This window comes from Myotis daubentonii, chromosome 2 (genome assembly GCF_963259705.1).
Source record: "Myotis daubentonii chromosome 2, mMyoDau2.1, whole genome shotgun sequence".
Taxonomy (NCBI): Eukaryota; Metazoa; Chordata; class Mammalia; order Chiroptera; family Vespertilionidae; genus Myotis; species Myotis daubentonii.
Window position 1 is genome coordinate 56,649,650 of NC_081841.1, and position 20,896 is coordinate 56,670,545.

General features: G+C 48.4%; 2 protein-coding genes across 2 annotated transcripts in view; both read right to left on the minus strand.

The window, feature by feature from the left end:
* Window positions 1-110: 110 nt before the first annotated feature.
* On the minus strand, window positions 111-7,732 carry APOF (apolipoprotein F). The gene is made up of 3 exons (XM_059681154.1): window positions 7,621-7,732; window positions 903-1,660; window positions 111-659 (listed from the first exon to the last, which is right to left on the minus strand). The coding sequence occupies exons 2-3, from the start codon at window positions 1,641-1,643 to the stop codon at window positions 525-527; spliced, it is 876 nt and encodes a 291-aa protein (XP_059537137.1). The 5' UTR covers window positions 1,644-1,660; window positions 7,621-7,732; the 3' UTR covers window positions 111-524.
* Window positions 6,495-20,896, minus strand: part of TIMELESS (timeless circadian regulator) — a 35,154-nt gene continuing 20,752 nt past the window's right edge. The window contains exons 6-29 of the mRNA XM_059683272.1: window positions 20,082-20,183; window positions 19,726-19,881; window positions 19,347-19,480; window positions 19,053-19,140; window positions 18,609-18,785; window positions 17,800-18,017; window positions 17,461-17,564; window positions 17,148-17,317; window positions 15,016-15,138; window positions 14,767-14,918; window positions 12,296-12,393; window positions 12,085-12,214; window positions 11,786-11,987; window positions 11,387-11,532; window positions 10,713-10,795; window positions 10,509-10,626; window positions 10,337-10,419; window positions 9,971-10,113; window positions 9,620-9,791; window positions 9,466-9,534; window positions 9,233-9,351; window positions 8,288-8,513; window positions 7,866-7,970; window positions 6,495-7,737 (exon numbers count right to left, since the gene is read on the minus strand). Of these exons, the coding sequence (XP_059539255.1) occupies window positions 7,664-7,737; window positions 7,866-7,970; window positions 8,288-8,513; window positions 9,233-9,351; window positions 9,466-9,534; window positions 9,620-9,791; window positions 9,971-10,113; window positions 10,337-10,419; window positions 10,509-10,626; window positions 10,713-10,795; window positions 11,387-11,532; window positions 11,786-11,987; window positions 12,085-12,214; window positions 12,296-12,393; window positions 14,767-14,918; window positions 15,016-15,138; window positions 17,148-17,317; window positions 17,461-17,564; window positions 17,800-18,017; window positions 18,609-18,785; window positions 19,053-19,140; window positions 19,347-19,480; window positions 19,726-19,881; window positions 20,082-20,183 (3,192 nt within the window). The 3' untranslated portion in view covers window positions 6,495-7,663. The remainder of the gene's footprint in view (window positions 7,738-7,865; window positions 7,971-8,287; window positions 8,514-9,232; window positions 9,352-9,465; window positions 9,535-9,619; window positions 9,792-9,970; window positions 10,114-10,336; window positions 10,420-10,508; window positions 10,627-10,712; window positions 10,796-11,386; window positions 11,533-11,785; window positions 11,988-12,084; window positions 12,215-12,295; window positions 12,394-14,766; window positions 14,919-15,015; window positions 15,139-17,147; window positions 17,318-17,460; window positions 17,565-17,799; window positions 18,018-18,608; window positions 18,786-19,052; window positions 19,141-19,346; window positions 19,481-19,725; window positions 19,882-20,081; window positions 20,184-20,896) is intronic.

Sequence of the window (20,896 nt, forward strand, 5' to 3'; positions counted from 1 at the left end):
TACATTTTGTAGCACTGCCTTCCTCCCCTGTAACAAATCAGAAATTTGGATTCTGCACACAGCTTGTCATGTTACAGAGAGCCGGAATAAATGAAGCAATGCTCAGAGAGTTTGGAGTTACACTTTATTCACCGCGGTGGGCTTAGAGAAAATGAATTCAAATTCTAAGCAGAGCTACAAGCAGAACTTCCCTTTTTATGAAAGAGCCAGCCCTATGTGTGCTTAGTGGTTATCTCGCTGGTAGCCTTGAAAACTAGACAGTTCTATCCAATTAAAAAATGCACCTGGCATGGCATTGAGAGTATGGGCGTATCTAGTCTCTGGCCTACAAGGTCAGACAGCTAAGTTTATCTTCTTCATTATTCAAGCAGGCTAAAGCAGGCTAGAAAGAAAAGTTATTATTTTTTTTTAGAATAAGAGGCCGTCTAAAGAATAGCAGAGAATTCCAAACAGTAGTTTTACAAAATAGGGGTTAGCCTTCTCAGCCAGAATACTAGATTTATTTATTCTGTGTTTACCACCTTTTATATTCCAAAACTCTCATTCTCAGGATCATATTCATAGTCCTGGAACAAGGGCCACTCCCAGTAAGGAGCTGAATTTACTACGTCTGACACCAAAGGGGACACCATAGAGGTGCTGCCCAAGCCCTCTTGCATCTTTTTTTTTTTTTAAATATATTTTTATTGATTTCAGAGAGGAAGGGAGAGGGAAAGAGAGATTGAAACATAGACGAGAGAGAATCATTGATTGACTGCCCCCTGCACTCTCCACACTGGCGATTGAGCCAAGCCTGCAATCTGGGCACATGCCCTGGCCAGAATCGAACTGCAATCTCCTGGTTCATAGGTCGCTGCTCAACCAATGACCCACATAGGCCAGGCTGTCTAGTTCTCATGTTAATACTCGATCAACCGTTCAACCCCAGCCTTCACTGCAGGTTTAAGTGCAGTGCTGATCACTAGTCCCATGGGCCCCCCTCCCAGTCCAACCATGGTCATTAAAAGGTCATAACCCAGGTCTATGATCCCATCTTGGCCTCGTTCCTTGGCCTTGTCCAAACAGTCCTGAGTAGCATAATACAAAGCTGTGCCCAGGTTGTAGTAGGTTCTCACTGTCGGCAACCACTGGATTATACTGTGCACATCCTGCTCCTGTTCAAAGTCGCAGTCCTGGATGGTGGAGCGTCGGGCCCTTTCTGGGCCGGGCTGTCCCCTGGCCAACAGCCGCAGGGCAGAGGCCAGGGCATCCACTGACATGCCCCTCTCGGTGTTTCTGCCTTTCTCCAGCCGTTGAAGATGTCGGGTGAGGATCTGTGTAGCATGTATACCCCCCTGGCGGTAGAGCTGAAGCTGCAGGGCCTGTGCATCAGCATGGCAGCCAGCTTCCTTCAGGGCCATCATCAGTGACAGGCCTACCAGAAACTTGGGTAGAGGGGCCATATGGGCAAAGCCAGGCAGGGACTTTGGGAGCAGGGTCTGGCAGGGCAAGGGGCCTGAGGAGGGTGGCCAGGATTCCAATGATGAGGGAAGGTGCATCAGGATATTTGTCTGGTTTCCATATGAAATGGCATCCACAGGGTGCAGCAGGAGGTAGCAACAAAGCAGCAGCTCCAGTGGTATGCTGAGTCTGAGGCCACGCATGTCTGGGCCAGAGTACACTGGAGAGGGAAAAACCAGAAACACAGCTCCCCTGAGATGTGGTCTGTAAGTTCCCAGGACTCAGGGCATACCTTCTCCAACTACTTTAAGCTCCTGTTCTTTTTTTTTTTTTCCTTTTATAGCAAAGGTGGAGATTTATTGAAGAACAAGTACAGACTCCCACGTGGGGAGGGGGAAAGGATCCCCAAGCTTCTGTTCTTTTTAGGCTAAGGCCTAGGAAACAGGAAATGCAACTCAATTGTTTGCACTGGGCCTTCTCTCTAGGTTATCAGGGATTTCCTCTGCTTTATTTCCACCCATTTATAGGGGGCCCCCAAATTACTTCACAATCCAGGCACTGAGAAGTGAGACTACCTTGACAGGTGGGTAGCTGCTCGATTCAGTGCTGCCACTTCTCTGTCCCATGAATAATGGACATATTTGCCATCCCCTATGATCAGTAAGAGATGTAATCTCTGCAAATATTTGTTCATTGGTACTGGTGCTCAGACCTTGCCCCTTGTTGCACACTTGACCTCAATACCTAAGACTTTGTTCTTTTGCATTTTCTTTCTTTTTTAAACTTTATCTTTTTTTAAAAAAAATATTTTTTTTATTGATTTCGGAGAGGGAGAGGGAGAGGGAAAGAGCAAGATAGAAACATCAATTATGAAAGAGAGTCATTGATTGGCTGCCTCCTCCACACCCCATACTGCAGATTGAGCCCCCAACCCAGGCATGTGCCCTTGACCAGAATCAAACCCGGGACCTTTCAGTCCACAGGCCAACGCTCTATCCATTAAGCCAAACGGGTTGGGGCTTTGGCATTTTCTACAGCTCCCTGCCATGTTCCCACTCTAGCTCATGAGAGACACCAGGAGACCCAGAATCAGAAATTAGATATATATCTACTATTTGCTCTTTTTAAAATTTCTTTTCCGTTTAAAAATTCAATTAACAAGCTACAACAGCATCTAGTTGAGGTTTTGGTATAAGGTAAATGAATGAGAAAAGGTTAAAGTACCATTCATGCTTAAAACACATTATATGCCCAGTATATGATAGCTGAAAGAAGGAAATGGATTAAGAAATAGAGACTCAGAGCTAGCTACTAAATGGAGAGGGGCAAGGCTAATACCACCCACACATGTGTGTTAGCACTGGGATAGAGAGAATACTTTTGTCCTAATTGCTCTCCAAAACTTCTAACTCCTTACCATATCCCTTGAACACAGTTCTGGTAAAGGAGACTTATCAGCGAAGTGGCACTGAATATCGGAAGTAAACCTGGACAAACGCTGGCATCAATTTCCCCACAAAGCACCTCAGAATAACTGAACGTTTGATAAATTACATTGTCATCATCCATAGACACTCAGAGGCTCTTCTTAACTTGGGGCAAACTCAGTTACCATTTGAACTGCTAGACCAGCCGTCCCAGTGGGTGTAGTTAACACATTCCTCAGGGCGATAATCTGAGTGTTGTATTTATCCCCACAGAATGACCTTACTATTGCCAATGCCTTCTTCCTCATTGTGCTTCTTACTCTCACGAATGAGGGTTTCAGCGGTCCTTTCCTTTCACACTAACAAGCTGAGGCTGCAGAGTGTGGGCCTCAGTTGGGCAGCCAGCCTCCTCCTGGGCCACCTCCAGAGCCAAGTGGATAGGTACATAGGCAGAGGGGCTAAGGAGAGGGGCTGTGTCCAAGAGATCCTGGCAGGTCTTGGGATCTGGTCAGAGAGCATGTTAGAAGGATGCCCAGGTTCTGTGAAACACAGCTGGGAGGCCAGAGCCCCTTTCTGGACATTTCTTAGAAAGGCAGCCGCTGGGGATAGCGAGATACAGCAAAGAAGCAGCACCGCCCGAGTCGTGGTGGGTCAGCAGAAAAAGGCCTGCTGGAAAGAAGCGATGGTCAGGTTGGGAAGTAGGTAAAGGCTTAAGATGAAGAGACACCAAGACTGGTCAGAGCTAGAAGTCTTAGCCCTTGGAAACTTGTTATCCTCAACATAGCTTCACTCCCACCCTCCCAGGCTTTGAACGATCCTCACCTGCTCAAGAAATAAGCCAGAGGAACGAGATCATCCAAGCACGTCCTTTGCCTCGGTGCTTCCCTAATTGGAATGCCCGTCTTCTACATCTCACTTTCTCTTTCACCCCAGCCAAAAATGATGACTCCTCTGAAAACACTGAGGACGTAACAGTAACAAATATTTACCCTCCGCTTCAGGCTCAGGCTCGGTCCTCCTCACCTTTGCCCCATGCTGACCAACAGGCCTTCCCCTTGGTGGTCACTGCAGACCCAAACCTGGAGCAGGAAAAATTCCTCTGTATCTTCTGGGGAAGCAAGGAAGTGAAAGGCAGCTTTGCCAATGATTTCTGGGGAGGAGATGCCAAATCAGTTCTTTGTCAATGGATTTATCAGGTATAGGAAGGGGAAAATAGAACCTACTAGCAAATCAGATAAAATCAGAGCGATTTTTCCGTTTTTACCTTCTTTTTTAAAAAATATATTTTTAATTGATTTTCTACAGAGAGGAAGGGAGAGGGATAGAGAGTTAGAAACATTGATGAGAGAGAAACATTGATCAGCTGCCTCCTGCACACCTCCTATTGGGGATGTGCCCGCAACCAAGGTAGATGCCCTTGACTGGAATCGAACCTGGGACCTTTCAGTCCGCAGGTCGACGCTCTATCCACTGAGCCAAACCAGTCAGGGCAGTTTTTACCTTAATTCCAATGCAATACCCTAATGAAACAGATGATCACAATAGTATCTCTTTCTAAGCCTGCATTAAACCATAGGTATTAGGGCTTCATTTCTCATATGGGGGTCTAGATGAGAAACTGCAGTCTGGAAAATAGGGAATGATGGCGTACGGTGCCTCCTAAAACTGGTACAAAAGTCTACATATCATTGTGCCATAAAGGTTCCTTTCTGGTGCTATAACCCGCTACTGGCAGACAACCAAAGGTTTCCTGGGTCCCTTCTCCCATGTTACGCACTCCTCTCAGCCCCAGGAAGGGGCCCATAACAAGCAAAGAGAAATCCAAAAGAGAAAAGAAAAAGTTTCTAGGACCTAGCCAGGTAGCTCAGTTGATTAGAACGTCATCCCGATACGCCAAGGTTGAGGGTTTGATACCCTGTCAGGGCACATACAAAAAAAAAAAAAAAATGAAGGCATACATAAGTGGACACCAAATTAATGTCTCTCTCTCCAAAAATAAAATAAACAAATAAATAGTAAAAAATATAATAACAACTTTAAAAAGGTTTCTAGAGGAGTAAGTCTTCAGGGAACTATACACTCCTAAAACTGGGAGAAGAAACTGGATGTAGAGGCATCTAACACTGTTGCCTGAAAATCCTGGGTCCTTTGAATTCTCCCATTTCTTTTTTTTTTTTTTTTTCAAATATATTTTATTGATTTTTTACAGAGAGGAAAGGAGAGAGATAGAGAGTTAGAAACATCGATGAGAGAGAAACATCGATCAGCTGCCTCCTGCACATCTCCTACTGGGGATGTGCCCGCGACCCAGGTACATGCCCTTGACCGGAATCGAACCTGGGACCTTTCAGTCCGCAAGCCGACGCTCTATCCACTGAGCCAAACCGGTTTCGGCCTCCCATTTCTTTTTTTTAAAATTTTTTAATTTTCATATGTAGTCATATGTTTCACATTTTTAAATTGTCTGAAGTTTTACATATGTCTCCTTTTGCCCCAGTTGACCTCCCCCCAGCCATTTCCACCCCAGGCAAGCCCCCACCGCTCGTGTCTGTGTCCACTGGTTATGCTAATATGAATTCCCCATTTCTGACTCGAGTTTACCATCCATAAATGGGCCCATCTCCACCTCCAGTTCATGAGTCAGTGTCCTCATCCTCAATATGAAAATGCCATTTTGTTGAAATTCCGTGAATTTCAAACTCTAGTGTCTTGGAAACGACAGGGGAGAGAGACTGGCAGTGTAACTATGGCGGGGGGGGGGGGGGGGTAGAAAGTGGTGGCGAGTTTGTCTCCAGACGGAGGAGAGGAATGACAGAGGGCTGCAGACAAACGCATTTCCCCCCATCAGACTTCTCACCGTTGCTCCTGCCCTCATCTTCCACCTGTTCTTCATCAGTTCCCACTAGTTGTCGCTTCCTGGGTGCCTCGTTTTTTAGGGGTTTTATTTTTTCAGTTACAGTTGACGTTCGTATGATACTAGTTTCACTGTACAGCACAGTGGTTAGACATTACATACCTTACAAAGTGATGCCCCGGTAAGTTTAGTGCCCACCTGGCACCACACGTAATTACATTACCGACTGACTATATTCTCCATGCTGTCCTTACACCCCCATGACTATTTTGTAACTGCCAATTTGTACCCCTTAATCCCTTCACCTTTTTCACCCAGTCCCCCAATCCTCCTCCCATCTGGCAACCATCAGTTTGTTCTCTGTATCCATGAGTTTATTTCGGTTTCATTTGTTTGTTTATGGGTTTTATTATAATTAATGGAATTTTTTTAAAAAAATATTTTATTGATTTTTTACAGAAAGGAAGGGAAAGGATAGAGAGTTAGAAACATCGATGAGAGAGAAACATTGATCAGCTGCCTCCTACACACTCCCCACTGGGGGTGTGCCCACAACCAAGGTACATGCCCTTGACCGGAATCGAACCCGGGACCCTTGAGTCCGAAGGCCGATGCTCTATCTACTGAGCCAAGTTGGTTAGGGCATGGCATTTATTTTTTAGAGTAGTTTTAGGTTTATAGAAAAATTGAGCAGGAAGTATAGACTGTCCCCAAGTAATCCCTCTCCACCAACCCCAGTTTCCCCTATTAACATCTTACATTGGTGTGATACATTTGTTGCAATTATTTTAAATTTTTATTATTTATTTTATTATGTATTATTAACTATTATTACCTAAGTACATAGTTTACATTAGGGTTCACATGTTTAATTCAATACCAAACATATTCATTTATTTTTAGAGGTTGTCGGAAGAAAAAAAACCCAAGTCAGAGAAACAAGACAGCCCAAATCCATCCTTTCCCGAGGGCTCTCCCTGATCTGAATGGCTATTTTCTGAATCTCACCTTCACCTTACCTCACCTGGAAACACAAGCGAGCCAGAAAGCTGACAGTTTCCAAGAACAGGGAAAGCCACGACAATAGCCGTATTTACCCACTCCTTGCCTAGACTTTGTCTTCCCCTCTGCCCCGTGCTGACAAACTGGCTTTTTCTCCCTTTGCAGCTCCCGTTTCTTCCTCCTGCAAACTCTTGTCACCCTAAAGATTTATCCTAGAGAAAGGACCTTGAGGTGAGAGTATTTTTCTGTGTCTTCTGTAGGGAAAGCAAGAGAAAATGGAAGGTTGATGGTTGGTTTTAACCTTAATAGTTAAAAGTTCTCCCAAGAGCACAGCAGGGTACTTAGACGGATTAGAAGTCAGACCAACATTGGCAACTTTTAATTTTACATGGTTAACTCAATACCAAACACAAACCAAACATATTCAACATCTGGGGAGGACTCTATCCCAGCCCCACCTCAACTGCAGGAATTAGGCTCAATTTGGTGTCTAGGCTGTGATCACAGGAAAGAAAATAAAGATGGGAGCATCTGGTGCTTTTTAAGTGGTGCAATACCCCTACCCATCATGTCACAGAGCTCCCCGCCTGGTGCCATGACCCACCTCCAGCAGAAAGCCAAAAGTAACAGACCAGTAAGAGAGGTCCGGGGTACTGCCTAGGTTTCACTCACTCCTTCCGTTTGCTAAGGGGCACTAATAGCCCAAAGAATGGTTCCTGGAAGGAGCTGAGTGAGGGAGCTACCGAGGCATACGGATAAAACAGGGAGGAACAAGGATGGCCGTGGTCTGAATGGCCTGGACCCCAAATCCATGGCGAAGCCCAGGACTATACTGCTCTGTCCAGTAAGAGGAGTTTCTGGTCCGGCATGACCCTCCCAATTCTGATTTAAGCTCACCACCTAAACACAGGCCTGTCTCTACCCTTAGGCTTCTGGCTCTTCAGTCGCTGTCATCTTCATCCTCAATATGAAACCGTTTCTTCTTTTGGATTCCTGGAGCTCCCAGCTCCGGTGCTGTAAGAATGACAGGAGTGAGAAGAGGGAAAATATCTAACACGTTAAAGGGGAAGGAGGGGAGAGCGTTCATCCTCAGTACTGAAGGGTGCCAACGTCAGGGAAAGAGCAGGCCCCAGACTCCCTACCTCTGCTCCCGCCCTCATCTTCCTCCTGTTCCTCATCGCTGTCCAGCAGTTGTCGCTTCTTGGGTGCCACTTTCGGCTGCTCTTTGACACCAGCGATCTCTGCCTCTGCAATGACCATAAGAAGCATAAGATGAGGGAATGGGCCCCCATACTATCAGAATACTCTACCAGCCTCTAGAGCAGCGGTTCTCAGCCTTTCACAGGGGTCGCCTAAGACCATCGGAAAACACATATATAATTACATATTGTTTTTGTGATTAATCACTATGCTTTAATTATGTTCAATTTGTAACAATGAAATTGGGGGTCACCACATGAGGAACTGTATTAAAGGGTCGCGGCATTAGGAAGGTTGAGAACCACTGCCCTAGATCAACATGGCGGCCGCACAGTGAGTCCTCAATGGGTGGCCCTGCTATTACCCGCTGGGGACACCAGGCCGGCTTTCTTTTTCCGGGCTAACAGGAGGGCCCTCAGGGCTTGTGCTCGGTCCTCCTTCTGGTGCTCTTCCTCGGGGGCTTGCTCTCCAGGGACTTTCGGGTCTAGCCCTGGCCGAAGCGTTCCCTCTTCCTCTGCGCGACTCAAAGAAGCTGCTACCCTCCGGAGCTGGGTGGGACTCAGCTTGGCTGGAATTCGCCAGAAGGTTTCCTACAAGGACAAAGAAGTTGAAAATAAGAGACTTTAATATTATTCACTGAGTAACTATGAACCTGCACTGGTGAAGACCCACAACGGTTATGAACATACTGCTTACTCACCCAATATATGCCCAACGTCTAGCATGCTGTCTGCTACATTAAGAAGTTGTCAGTCATATAGTTGTTAATTGAATACATGAATCCTGGGGGGTCTAAAAAGGTGAATCAGATATGATCCCTCCCTCAAGGAACTTACAATCCAATGGGAGGGGAAAAAAATCACTGTAGTCTAACACCACAGGATTGGGGCTGTATCAAGGAAATGAACAAATCTCAGTGGCCAAAGTGCTTACTTTTGCATCAGGGATAGGAAGTGAGAGAGACTGCTTCTCTGGGGAGGTGACGACTGAACTGACTCTCCAAGGCTGGGTGTGTTGGAGCTTCCAGGAGAGGGGCTGGCGTGATCAAGTGTTTGGAGTATGAAGTAGTCCAAGGATGACTATGGAGTAAGGTAGGTATGTGGGTGCCGTGAAGCTACAAAAATTGACCAAATCTATATCTTAAAAAGATAACTAAGGGGGCAGCGTGGAATGTGGGCTTAGTGGAAGAAGAAACTGGAGAGGAAGACTGGCAGAACAGCTGCTGCAGCGTCTCGGTCAGCAAAATGAGGAGGTGCATTTTGAAATAGCACCAACACAACTTGGCTGCCACTGTGACTGGTGCATTTACCTGCTCAGAGGCAGGAGGCCGAACCCCTAGCTTGCGCAACAGCTGCTGAAACTGCTCGTTTTCCATTGCTTCCTCGTTTTCTTCTGTCAGCGGCACCAACGGAACTGCCTGGGAGCAGCCTAGAAGGGGTCCGTAGTCATACGGTAAAGATGTGAAGAAAGACCTGGCCCTCTCTCCCAGGCCAGCCGCTTCCAAAGCCCCAGTCCCGCTGAAACCATCATTTACCCACTCACCATCCTCTTCCCGGTCGCTTGCTGCTTGAACCAGGCAGTTCTGGAGCCACAGGAGAGGAGCAGAAAAGCCTACGGGAAAGAGGAAAACTTGACCTTGGCCCACGTGCGGAAACGCCCCTCCACTCGAGACTCCTCGCCCAGCCCAAGCCCTCACCTTCCTGACGCAGGCTTTGCCCGAGGTTTCCAGTTGAGCTCCCCGGGAGGGTTTGTTCTGCTTCTGAGCACTCCTCTTCCTCCTCATTCTCTTCACTATCTTCCTCTGACAGGTTTTCCTCTTCTTCCAGATCTTCCTGGCAAAAATCTTTCGGGGACTCCGCTCCATTAGGCTAAAATTCAATGGGGGTGGGAAATGAAAGGAGACAAGGTGAGGAACTGAGTGGAGTCCTTTGGTTCTGGGTGGACCCAGTCAGAACAGCCCGAAGCAGGAAGATCCTGGGCGGGCTACATCTACGGAGCACTCAGGGGGAGGGGTCCCACGCCAGCAGAGCCAGGGGTAGATTGTTACCGAGCCCGAAGGTGCCGACTTCTTCCGGCGTTTCTTGTATAGCTCCCGCCGCTCAGACACCAGCCCCAGAGCCAGCAGCTTATCCACTATTCGGGCCCGTGAGCGTTTGGCTGTGATATTCTTCATGATATGACCCAGGACATCTATAAAGAAGGAAGTGTGAACACTCAAGAGCAGCAGAGGGAAGAGAAATAAAGGCAATCGGAGGAAAGAGGCTGGCTTGATTCACTCAGAGATGATACCACAAGTATAGTGAGTGGGCAGAAGGGATGGGACAAGCCTTACTGGGGAACAGGAGGCAGGGGGGGAAGACATGGACAGCGCGGCTCTCCTCTCAGAGGTTCCCTGAACTTCTACCTCACTTACCATCTGAGGCCTGGAACTCCTCAAAAAGCCGCTGCAGCTCCAGCTCCTGATCTTCTGTCCACAGTACGATGTGGGTTCCTTTCCTGTTTAGGAAGGTGTCGGTGGAAGAGGCGGCCGAGGCAGCGAACAGAGGATTCCCCATCTCAGTTCCCTCCAGAACATGTGCCTCTACCTTTGAAAGTCCTTGACACTGTCAGCCAGTCCCAGCCGCACCAGATGGTGGATGACCTGCTTACGCGTTCGAGGAGCAGTTCTCAGGTGCGCCAATATGGTGTCTACCACATCCTGACCTGAGGTGGAGCAGTGAGGCGGTAAAGAGGGGTCCGGAGCTCATGCTGCCCTCCTCATACACTCTTCAGATCTCAAGGCCTCATACCTTCCACATCCTTATGGGCAAGGTACAGTTCCTGAAGCTGGGCCTCCTCCTCTGGGCTCCACGCAGGAGGCTTACGACCAGATCTAAATGGGGAACGGAGAGGGGAAGCTTGTAGGCTATGGGCCCAAAAGAGGAGACCAAGGGTCTTCTCTGGTTAGTTCTAAAAGGAACAAGAAGGACAACACAGGTACCTCAGAGGAGCCAGCCAGCAGAGGCCTACGATGTGCTTCCTTCCCCCACTTTCATCCCACTTAACCCAAAAGTAAAACTAAGGGATTTTCCAGGTTGGTACCTATGGAACCTGACACTGCAGGGACCAAGAGCATTATGGGAAAAACAAAGAAGTGTGCAAGGAGGGGAGCTGCGACAGTAAGGAAAAGAGGCCAAACACTTCTATGAATCCTCATGATTTGCCAGCACATTCTAGGTTCTCCCTGGGGCCACCCCACTCCCCCTCGCCCGAGAAGCTCTGGAGGAGGACACTAGAGCAGCAGGAGACGGAGGCTCCAGTCCCATTCTTCTCTTGGGCGACCCGTGGTAAAGCACGTCGCCTTCAGGGCCTGTTTTCTCAGCTACGCAAGGGAAAAAGGTTGCACTAACTGATGTGCACGCTCTTCCAGCTCTGACACTCGGTGACTGTGTCACCCACCCCTACCGCCCCTCCTGGAGCTCACCCGCCGTCCAGGGAGCCATAGCCCTCGGTCATCTCTCGAACCACAGAAGTGTTCTTCCAGAACAGCAGCTCCACAAAGGCTTTCTGGTTGACTGCAGCCAAGGCAAAGAACTTGCCCAGGACGTATTTTGCAAAAGTCACTAGCTCCTGTGGGAGAGGGAGGCTGCTGTGAGGCCTCTCGCCTCAATGCAAACACAGTCAGGCCCTCTAAGTATTTTCTCGGCACCTGTTCCCAGCTGCCCCTCCTCACTCAGACTCTCTTCTATCCCCCCCACCGAGCTCCCTCCACCAGACTGCCTACTTCCTCACCGTTCTCTCATCTCTCAGCCCTCGACCCCACTCAGTGCCACCCCAGGACTCCCCTAAGCCTCCAGACCCCCATTCCTTAGTATCCCCTCACTTTGTAGGCCCCAGCGGCAGGGTCACTAAGCAGACGATTGAAGAGGCAAAAGAGTGAGAGCTGGAAAAGAAGGGCTTCCATTTTGAGGTCGTGGGCCAACCGGTGCAGCATCTTAACGATGCAGTGGTTAGTGTGGGCGCTGTTCTGCCTGTAAGTCCGCAGCAGCAGCACGTAGGCTCGGATGACAGTTGAGCTGGCAAAGCTGCACCAAGAGAGGGAAGGAGAGAATGTCGGCATAAAACACTGCTCACAGCCCCACGCTCTCCCTCCTGGGACCACGCAGTCCTCTCGGCCCGCACCGTTTCAGGTAGTCCAGAAAATTAAATTCTTTCTCCGACACCTGGACCACTTGCAGTTCCTCCTCCTCCTCCTCCTCCTCCTCTTCTTCCTCTTCCTCCTCTGCCCCTCGTTCCTCTGGCCCCCGCTGCCCTATAGGAAGAGTGATGATTGCTGGGTCTCTGGTGCTAGAGAGAGCTAGAAGCAGGGCGATGTGAAGGGATGGAGACTCACGGGGAAGCGGGGCACAGAGGATCTGTTTCAGCAGCTGGATCTCCTCCTCTGGGGAAATGTCTTGAGAGCCAAACACATCTCTTTCTGGCCACACCTCTCTGGAACAGAGAGAAAAAAAGGCTTTAACCAGAGGGAATCTGAGTTATAATTTGAGGTGGGAGAAGGAATTTAGACTTATTTGTCAGTTGGAAAGAGAATGCAAACTATTATCTCAAAGAAGCAACAAAGACTCTAGGGAAATTTTTTCTCATAAGCCACAGTGCGATGAAAATCACATAAGAACAAATGCAGCCCTAGCTGGTTTGGTTCAGTGGATAGAGCGTTGACTCGCGGACTGAAAGGTCTCAGATTCGATTCTGGTCAAGGGCACATACCTTGATTGCAGGCTTGATCTCTGGCCTGCCCTGGTTGGGGCACATGCAGGAGGCAACCAATTGATGTGTGTCTCTCATATCGATGTTTCTCTCTCTCTGTCTCTCTCCCTCCCTTCCACTCTCTCTAAAAATCATGGAAAAATATCCTCCAGTGAAGATTAACAAAACAAAAAAGAACAAATGTAAACAATCTAAATGTTTGACACATGGTTAAACGGATGTACATACTTACACAATGATGTTTTAAATCCATTTTTAAATCCTCACCCAAGAATATGTTTGGGTTGTTTTTTTTTTTAATTGATTTTAGAGAGAGGAAGGGAGAGAGAAAGAAACATTGACTGGTTGCCTCCTATTCGTACCCCAAGCAGGGATCAAACCCAAAACTCAGGTATGTGCCCTGACCAGGAATCGAACCCACAACCTTGTGATGTACAGATGACACTCCAACCGAGCCACCCAGCTAAGGCAATAATGGTGTTTTAAAGCCATTAATAATTATAGAAATGTATCTGATGAGAAATGATGCTCATGATATACTGAGCAATGAAAAAAATACTATATATCAGTATGTGCAATATTTCATTTTTTTAAAAGAAGTTGTAGATGATATGTCTACATCTAACACAGAGGGAAAAACTCTGGATGGTAACTCATCAAAATGTTAATGATGGATTTGGAATATGAGGAAACAAAAAATACCCTGCCGGGAGAGCAAAAAACAAAAAAAAAACTAACAAAAAACACACCCAAAAATATGAAATAGGGTAAGGAGCCTCTGTGACAACTTCAAGGGTACCAACATTCGCCTTATGGGGATGCCAGAAGGAGAAGAGAACAAGGTATTGAAAATCTATTTGAAGAAATAATGACAGAAACCTTCCCCTACCTGGTGAAAGAAATAGACTTACAAGTCCAGGAAGCACAGAGAGTCCCAAACAAAAGGAACCCAAAGTGGCCCATACCAACACACATCATATTTAAAATGCCAAAGGTTAAAGACAAAGAGAGAATCTTAAAAACAGCAAGAGAAGCCGAAACCGGTTTGGCTCAGTGGATAGAGCGTCGGCCTGCGGACTGAAAGGTCCCAGGTTCGATTCCGGTCAGGGGCATGTACCTGGGTTGCAGGCACATCCCCAGTAGGAGATGTGCGGGAGGCAGCTGATCGATGTTTCTGTCTCATCGATGTTTCTAACTCTCTATCTCTCTCCCTTCCTCTCTGTAAAAAATCAATAAAATATATTAAAAAACAAACAAACAAACAAAAAACAGCAAGAGAAAAGTAGTAGTAAGAAGAAAAAAAGATAAAAATGTGAATAAAATGGCAATAAATACATGTCTATCAACAATTGAATCTAAAAATCAAAATAAAAGCACAAGTATTCTAATGAACAAAATAAACTGATGAATAAAATAGGAAATAGAGGCATGGAAACATGGAACAGGCTGTTAATCTCAGAGGGAAGGGGGAGGGAGGAGCGGGAAAAGGTTAACCAAAGAACTTATATGCATATATGCTTTACCTATGGACACAGACAACAGAGTGGTAAAGGCCTGGGGCAGGGTGGGAACTGGGTGGAGGGCGGGGAAAAGGGGAACATCTATAATACTCTCAACAATAAAGATTTTTTTAAAAATGTTAATAAACTGCTATCTTTGGCTCATAGATTATCTTTATTCCCCCCACCCCATTAACTGTACTTTCTGTTTCTCTTTTATCGAACAAAACCACCCAACAGACCAATCAAAACTCCCCAGGGCTGTCCTGGCCGGTGTGGCTCATTTGGTTGGAGCATCATCCCAAACAACAAAAGGTGGCGGCTTCAATTCCCAGTCAGGGCATATATGCAGGTTGCAGGTTCAATTGGGAGGTAACCGATCCATGTTTCTCTCTCTCTCTCTCTCCCCCCTTCCCTTCCTCTAAGATCAATTAAAAAAAAAATCCTCCCCAAGACTTAGTACTCAGTCCAGAGCCCTAGTACTTCAGATGGGACTTCTTTCTTTTGAAGACTGAGGACCTATAACATAGTAAAAGTCTCCCTTTGCCCCCAAAAGCCAAGAGCTGGAACCGGGAGGATGGGTGGGCAGGGTTCTTACCGGGCAGACCTAAGGAGAGTCAGGGCCTGTGGGGCCTGGCTAGCCAGCAGACAGTCTTGGATCCGCACCATGGCTTCTGCCCGCTGCTCTTCCACTGGCACCTCTGAGGCTGCATCAAAGGGAACCATGGAGTCCAAACTGAGCTCAGGATCCTAGAACGAGATTAAGGCTATGGGAACAGAGAAGGAAACCCAGGCAGCCAACCCATAGCACTACCCTGAGAAAGACAGGGCTTCTGCAACCACCTACCTGGGCACAGCACTGCAGCTGCTCGGCCAGGGATGGCCACAGGGCCTCCAGGTCCCCTGGGCTGCAGGGAACATTACCAGAAGCAACAGGCTTCTTTTTCTTCTTTCTCTTCTTTCGTTTGTTCTATGGAAAAAGATGTGTTAGGATGGCAGGAGGGCTAAGGAAGCCTTTCCCCATCAATGTCTTCTCTATTATTAATTAACTAGAGGCCCAGCACACGAAATTCGTGCATGGGTGGTGTCCCTAGGCCTGGCCTGCGATCAGGGCCGATCTTCCCCGGCAGCTGGCCCTGCCCCTTACCGTTGCTGCTGCTGCTGCAGTCACCCTCTGTGTGTGGGGCGACTGGCGGAGCTACCAGGGCCCCAGCGCTGCCCGAGTCAGCTGCCACCCACCCCTGGTTCCTGGTTCCCCATCATGCGATCATAGCCTGCCGGCTCGGGGGTGGAACCAAGAGGTTGGCCATTCCCGCCTGCTCGCTGGCCCTGCCCCCCACCGCCACCGGTCACCCTCTGTATGTGGGGTGACCGGCGGGATGATCAGGGCCCTGGTGGACACGCCACCACCCACCCCCGTACCCCCATTCCCCATTGGGCCATCGGAGCCTGCCTGCCAAGGGGAGGGACTGAGAGGTTGGCCCACAGGCCCCAATCAGGCGATTGGGGCCTGAGGGCGGGGGACAGCTTCTGTGTTGAACATCTGCTCCCCTGGTGGTCAGTGCACATCATAGCTGACTGGCTGTTCCGCCATCTGGTCAACTTGCATATTACGCTTTTATATATATAGGTTAGATGTCTGAATTAATCATTCACAGAGTGACCGTTATATGCTACTCCAAGGCAATGGGGAAGCAACAGTGAACAGCACATTTCCTTGCCCTTAAGGAGCTTACAGTCCAGTGGGGGAGACAGGTGAATCAGGTTTCAGTGGGGACAGGACCTAGAATGTGGCTGAGCAGAAAATGCCATAGCAAAACACAGGAACTGCACTTGACTCACTTATTGGGGTAGGATTTCCTAAAAGCAGTGACGTCAAGCAGAAGTTTATAGAACAGATTTGCTATGAGGATAAGAAACTCTACATGAAAAGGCTTTGTAAATTGCAAAGCACTCTGTAAAAACAGCCTGCAATTTTTTCTCCTGAAAAGCAGGAGCGAGAGTCAATATCCTGTCCTGCCCCTCCAAGGCATGGCTGTGAACCAGTCTTGTGTGGCAAATAGGATGAACTATGGAGGCCTTAAGGTTCAGACCCTGTTCAAGGAACTTAAAGTCAAACACAGCAAAGGTTAAGAGCTTGAGATTTGGAATCCAGCATCTCTGGAGTTAAGTACTGACACTTGGCCATTGACTAGTTAACTTTGAACAAGTTTTTAACCACTTTGTGCGTGTGCCCTAGCACAACGTCTGACATACAGTAAACACCCAATAAATGATATCACTGATTACTGCTGATAATACAATAGAATCCTGAGTTTTAAAATATCTTCTAGGAAAGTCTCATTGATATTACTGCCCCTTTCAAGTCCAGTTCTGACTGAACTTTAAGCTTTAGCAGATAGAATTACAGGGAAACTTTTACAAAGCAGAGACCCTGGACGTCTATGGGATACAAATTTCTTGAGGTTTTCTTCTTGTGCCAGACTTTTCACTTACATGTCACTTCAGGCTCATGGGTAATCTTACAACCAACTTTAGGACTATGGAGACTGACACGAGCAGCTGGAGTTATTCTAACGGCAACTAATACAGGAAGAGATCCCAGACCTTCTGACTCAATTTAAGGCTCTTTCCATCTCACAACAGTGCTTTAGAAGTACAACCAGAAAATATCGCAGCACAATCACCGAACTCTAATGTTATGAACCCCTAGGGTTTCTGTGCTTATTAGCACCTAGAAAGTGTTCAAGAAACGTTCCATGAATGAATTAAGGCATTTATGGTCCATCAGGGATTGATCGAATAAAAAAAGGAAACGACAGTAGACTCCACTATCGAGTCTCTTCAACAAATCTCTTGCCCTCTTAGTTCAGAGTGGTTCTAACAGGTCAGCTGAAGCTACAGGAAATGTGAGGAGAAAGAAGGCCTGTCCTCCCCCTTTCCCTCCCATCTCCTTCCACATCGGGGACTGCCCAGTACCTGCACCACCAGGTTCCCTCGGCTCCGACAAAACCGCTCCAACATCTTGAGGAAGAGATGGGTGGTTTCCACCAGGTCGATAAGGAAAGAGCGAGGCTGGCATCGCTCGTCGAACTTTCGAAAGAGTGCCAGGAACAGTTCTCGATACTCCATAACATAGAAAATGTTGTCTAGAAACGGGGTAGAAAAAAGATGGGAAGGACTGGACTGGAAAGTTTAGGAAAAGGAGATGGGTGAAGTTGGGACCAGGAAGAGTAAAATGCTGGTCAAGAAATGGGGAAGGCCAGGATCAGAGACCAAGCCAGGGCCTCACTTTTGATGATGCGGCTGCTCTCCCGCACAGCCTCCTCTGGCGACACGTCCATCTCATTTACTGTGGCCAGAAGCTCCTGATAGGCCTTCAGAGCCAGGTGCATCCTGGGAGGTGAGGGAGAGAGGAGGACAACTTCGGACAGAGGCTCATGGTAACAGTACCACTCCCCCCCAAAATAATGCCATCAAAACCAGAATGGGCCAGCCAGTCCTTGCCCCCCCCCCCCCGCCTGACCACCTTCATCCTAAAACGCAAGAGAAAGTACCACCCAGAGTTCAGGTGTTCAGGTTCCTGGCCTGGCCAATGTGTCCAGCGGACTCCAATTCTCACCCCACTCACCGGCGTGCCCAGGAGGCAGCTTCCTTGCGGTCGGTCAGCATCATCTCATAGTAGTTGGTGAGGTTCTGCTCAATGAAGTGGAAGGTACGGACACTGAGGGTCTCGGAGACCAGGCCTGGCTTGAAGGAGGCAGCCCGGTTGAAGGCCATGAAGAAAGCCAAGGCCCACATGTAATAGGTCTCGTCGTGCTGCTGAGCTTTCTCCCGAAGCAGGTTATCCTAGCGTCCAGGGGAAAAAAGACCATTCCATGACCTCGGGGCTTCCAATTTCCTCCTGTCCTGTGATAATGGGAGGGACCCTGGACACGACCACACACTATTCTAGGATCCACCATTTCCAAGCCTCTCTCCCCCTCCCCAGTATCTCCACATTCCTTGTGATTTCGTTTTTTTTTTTTTTTTTTTTAAATATATTTTATTGACTTTTTACAGAGAGGAAGGGAGAGAGATAGAGAGCTAGAAACATCGATGAGAGAGAAACATCGACCAGCTGCCTCCTGCACACTCCCCACTGGGGATGTGCCCGCAACCAAGGTACATGCCCTTGACCGGAATCGAACCCGGGACCCTTGAGTCCACAGGCCGACGCTCTATCCACTGAGCCAAACCGGTTAGGGCCCTTGTGATTTCTTGAGAGACTTTTAACTTGCTCCTCTTCTGACATTATCACCATTTCTGAGGAGCACCCTATACCCTTCCCACCTCCTAGTCCACACCCCAGGGTCAGCTTCCCATAGGCTCCTCCCAGTTGCCCTTCGTGCCCACCACGACCCCCGTGACCTCTCCACTCCATCCTTCCTAGGCTCTCACCTTCACCAGGCCCATGAGCCGGTTGTAACAGTTCTCCAGGAACTCAGAGCAGAAGTCTCTGAGGAAGAGTCTCACGTTGAGGGCAGAGCGGCGCTGAATGGACAGCTCCCGGGCAGCCTGGCGACGTTTAGGCACCCTTCGGGGCTGCTTTCCCAAATCGGAACTGTAGTTTCGGAGCTAGGGGTATGGGCTGGGGATTAGAATTATTCCTAACCGCCACCCTCTGCTTGCAGCTCTTCCCACATCCCTGGTTCTGCAGTTTTCTCAAAAGAAACTCTTAGAGAGTCCTCTCCCACTGGGCCGAAGTGAAGACAGAGGTACAGACAATAAAGCCAGAGGCTCTGTTTCTCCTAACAGAGGGTCTTTACCTCCAGAGACGCTGACCCTCCGTAGGCTCCCCAACTCCACACCATGGAACCCCACCCCAGATGGGAGCATACTCACATTGTGGAGACCTTTGTGAAAGATGAGGTCCCTCTCGCCAATGGATTTCAACCCCTGGACAATGTAGGAGCCCCCGAATCGAGAATGCCTGCAGTGAAAACAAGAACCCAAAACATTCAGGGTGATTCCTCAATTCTCTGGAAGTTTTATCCCCACTTCTCTTTCATCAGCACATCAGGGCGTGTTGTAACTGCAAAATGGTATCTGGCCTCCACTGTCTGAGAAGTTGGCTCAGGCCCTCAGCACTCCAGTGAAGGAGTGGGCACATGGCTAGAGCAGCTCCCCAGCACCCACCGGTTGCCGCGCTGAAGGGCTCGAGTCTTCTTTTCTGCCATCTCTCGCTGGCGCAACACCTCCAGCTCCGCCACATCGGTGCTCCGCTCCTGAGCTAAGCGTCCCTGTCCTACTCCTGCTAGCTGCTCAGGGTTCTACATTTGGAACAAGTAGGCGAGAGTCAGAGGGATGGTCATTCCTTAGTCTGAGTCCACGCCTACTGGTGGCAGAAAGAATGAACAAAATAGGATTGTTGATGGAACCCCATACTCAAGACATGGCTATTCTATGTGTCACCACCTTCCCCCGGAGAATTCAGCCATTATTATAAGAGCAATTCTGGCCGCATCGCAGAAGAGTACATGGACAAAGGGACTGGGGCAACAGGCCAGGGTCTCACCTGGTCACGAAACATAAGGGAGATGATCTCTAGCACGTGTAGGCTCCACTGCTGCTCAGTGGGCGAGCTGGCCAGGAAGAGGAGCAGGTCGTCCAGGCCACTGAGATGAATTGCCCAGAGCAGTTGGTCATGGACGCTGGCGTCATCATCGATCCTCTGAGCAGTGAGGGGTGAGGAGAGAGAGGGAGGCCAGTCGGTTCCACAGCCCTGCCTTGAGGTTCTCCAACTCATTCTTTGGCCAAGGTTCCCCCGAGATTTGTCAGGAGACAGAAAAACAAACACACAAAACAAAACAGAAAAGGGCAGCTCAACCCAACCAAACACAAGAACTCAGACAACCCAAGACCCTTTCTCACCTTTTCCTGATCCAGGTCGGCTGGGACGTGGAGAATATTTCTGACCAGCAGCAGGATCCGCTCAATCAGCAAGTTGTCTTCCTCCTGCCGCTCCTCCCAGCCCTAGTCAGGAGAGTTAGAGGAAGAGTCTCTGTGGAAGGCAGGCAACACCTACCCTGGCTGGGGGACCGAGGCACAGAGGAGGATCAGTACTAAACGGAAAGAAAAGAGCTCACTCTCTCTAGAGCAGCGGTTCTCAACCCGTGGGTCGCGACCATCGGAAAACACATATAGCATATCAGATATTTACATTACGATTCGTAACAGTAGCAAAATTAATTATGAAGTAGCAACGAAAATAATTTTATGGTTGGGGGTCACCACAACATGAGGAACTGTATTAAAGGGTCGCAGCATTAGGAAGGTTGAGAACCACTGCGAGTATACCTGCATCTTTCCCCTCCCACGACATTCCCTGGGGCATGCACGCACTCTCTCTATCTGGAACACAGCACCTTCCCCCCTCTTCTTTCCTCCAGGCGCATACCTTTGCTTTCTCTCTCTCTCCTAAGTTCCCTTCTCTAGCCTCTGTAACTTATTTTCTGAGCCCATGCAGCCCAGCTGGCTCACTCTTTCTACCTCTGTGACTTTCTAAATAAACTTTCGCTTGTATATAAGAGCAATTCTGGGGAAAAAGGAAAGAAAAACCTCAATCAGCCCTAAGGCAGCCAGAGACAGTGGACTGGACTAAGTGTTCACAAGACTGGGACCATGACTCTAACCTCAGCATGTCCCGACAATGCCCCGGCTGGCGCTCTACCCAAAGGAGGAGCAAG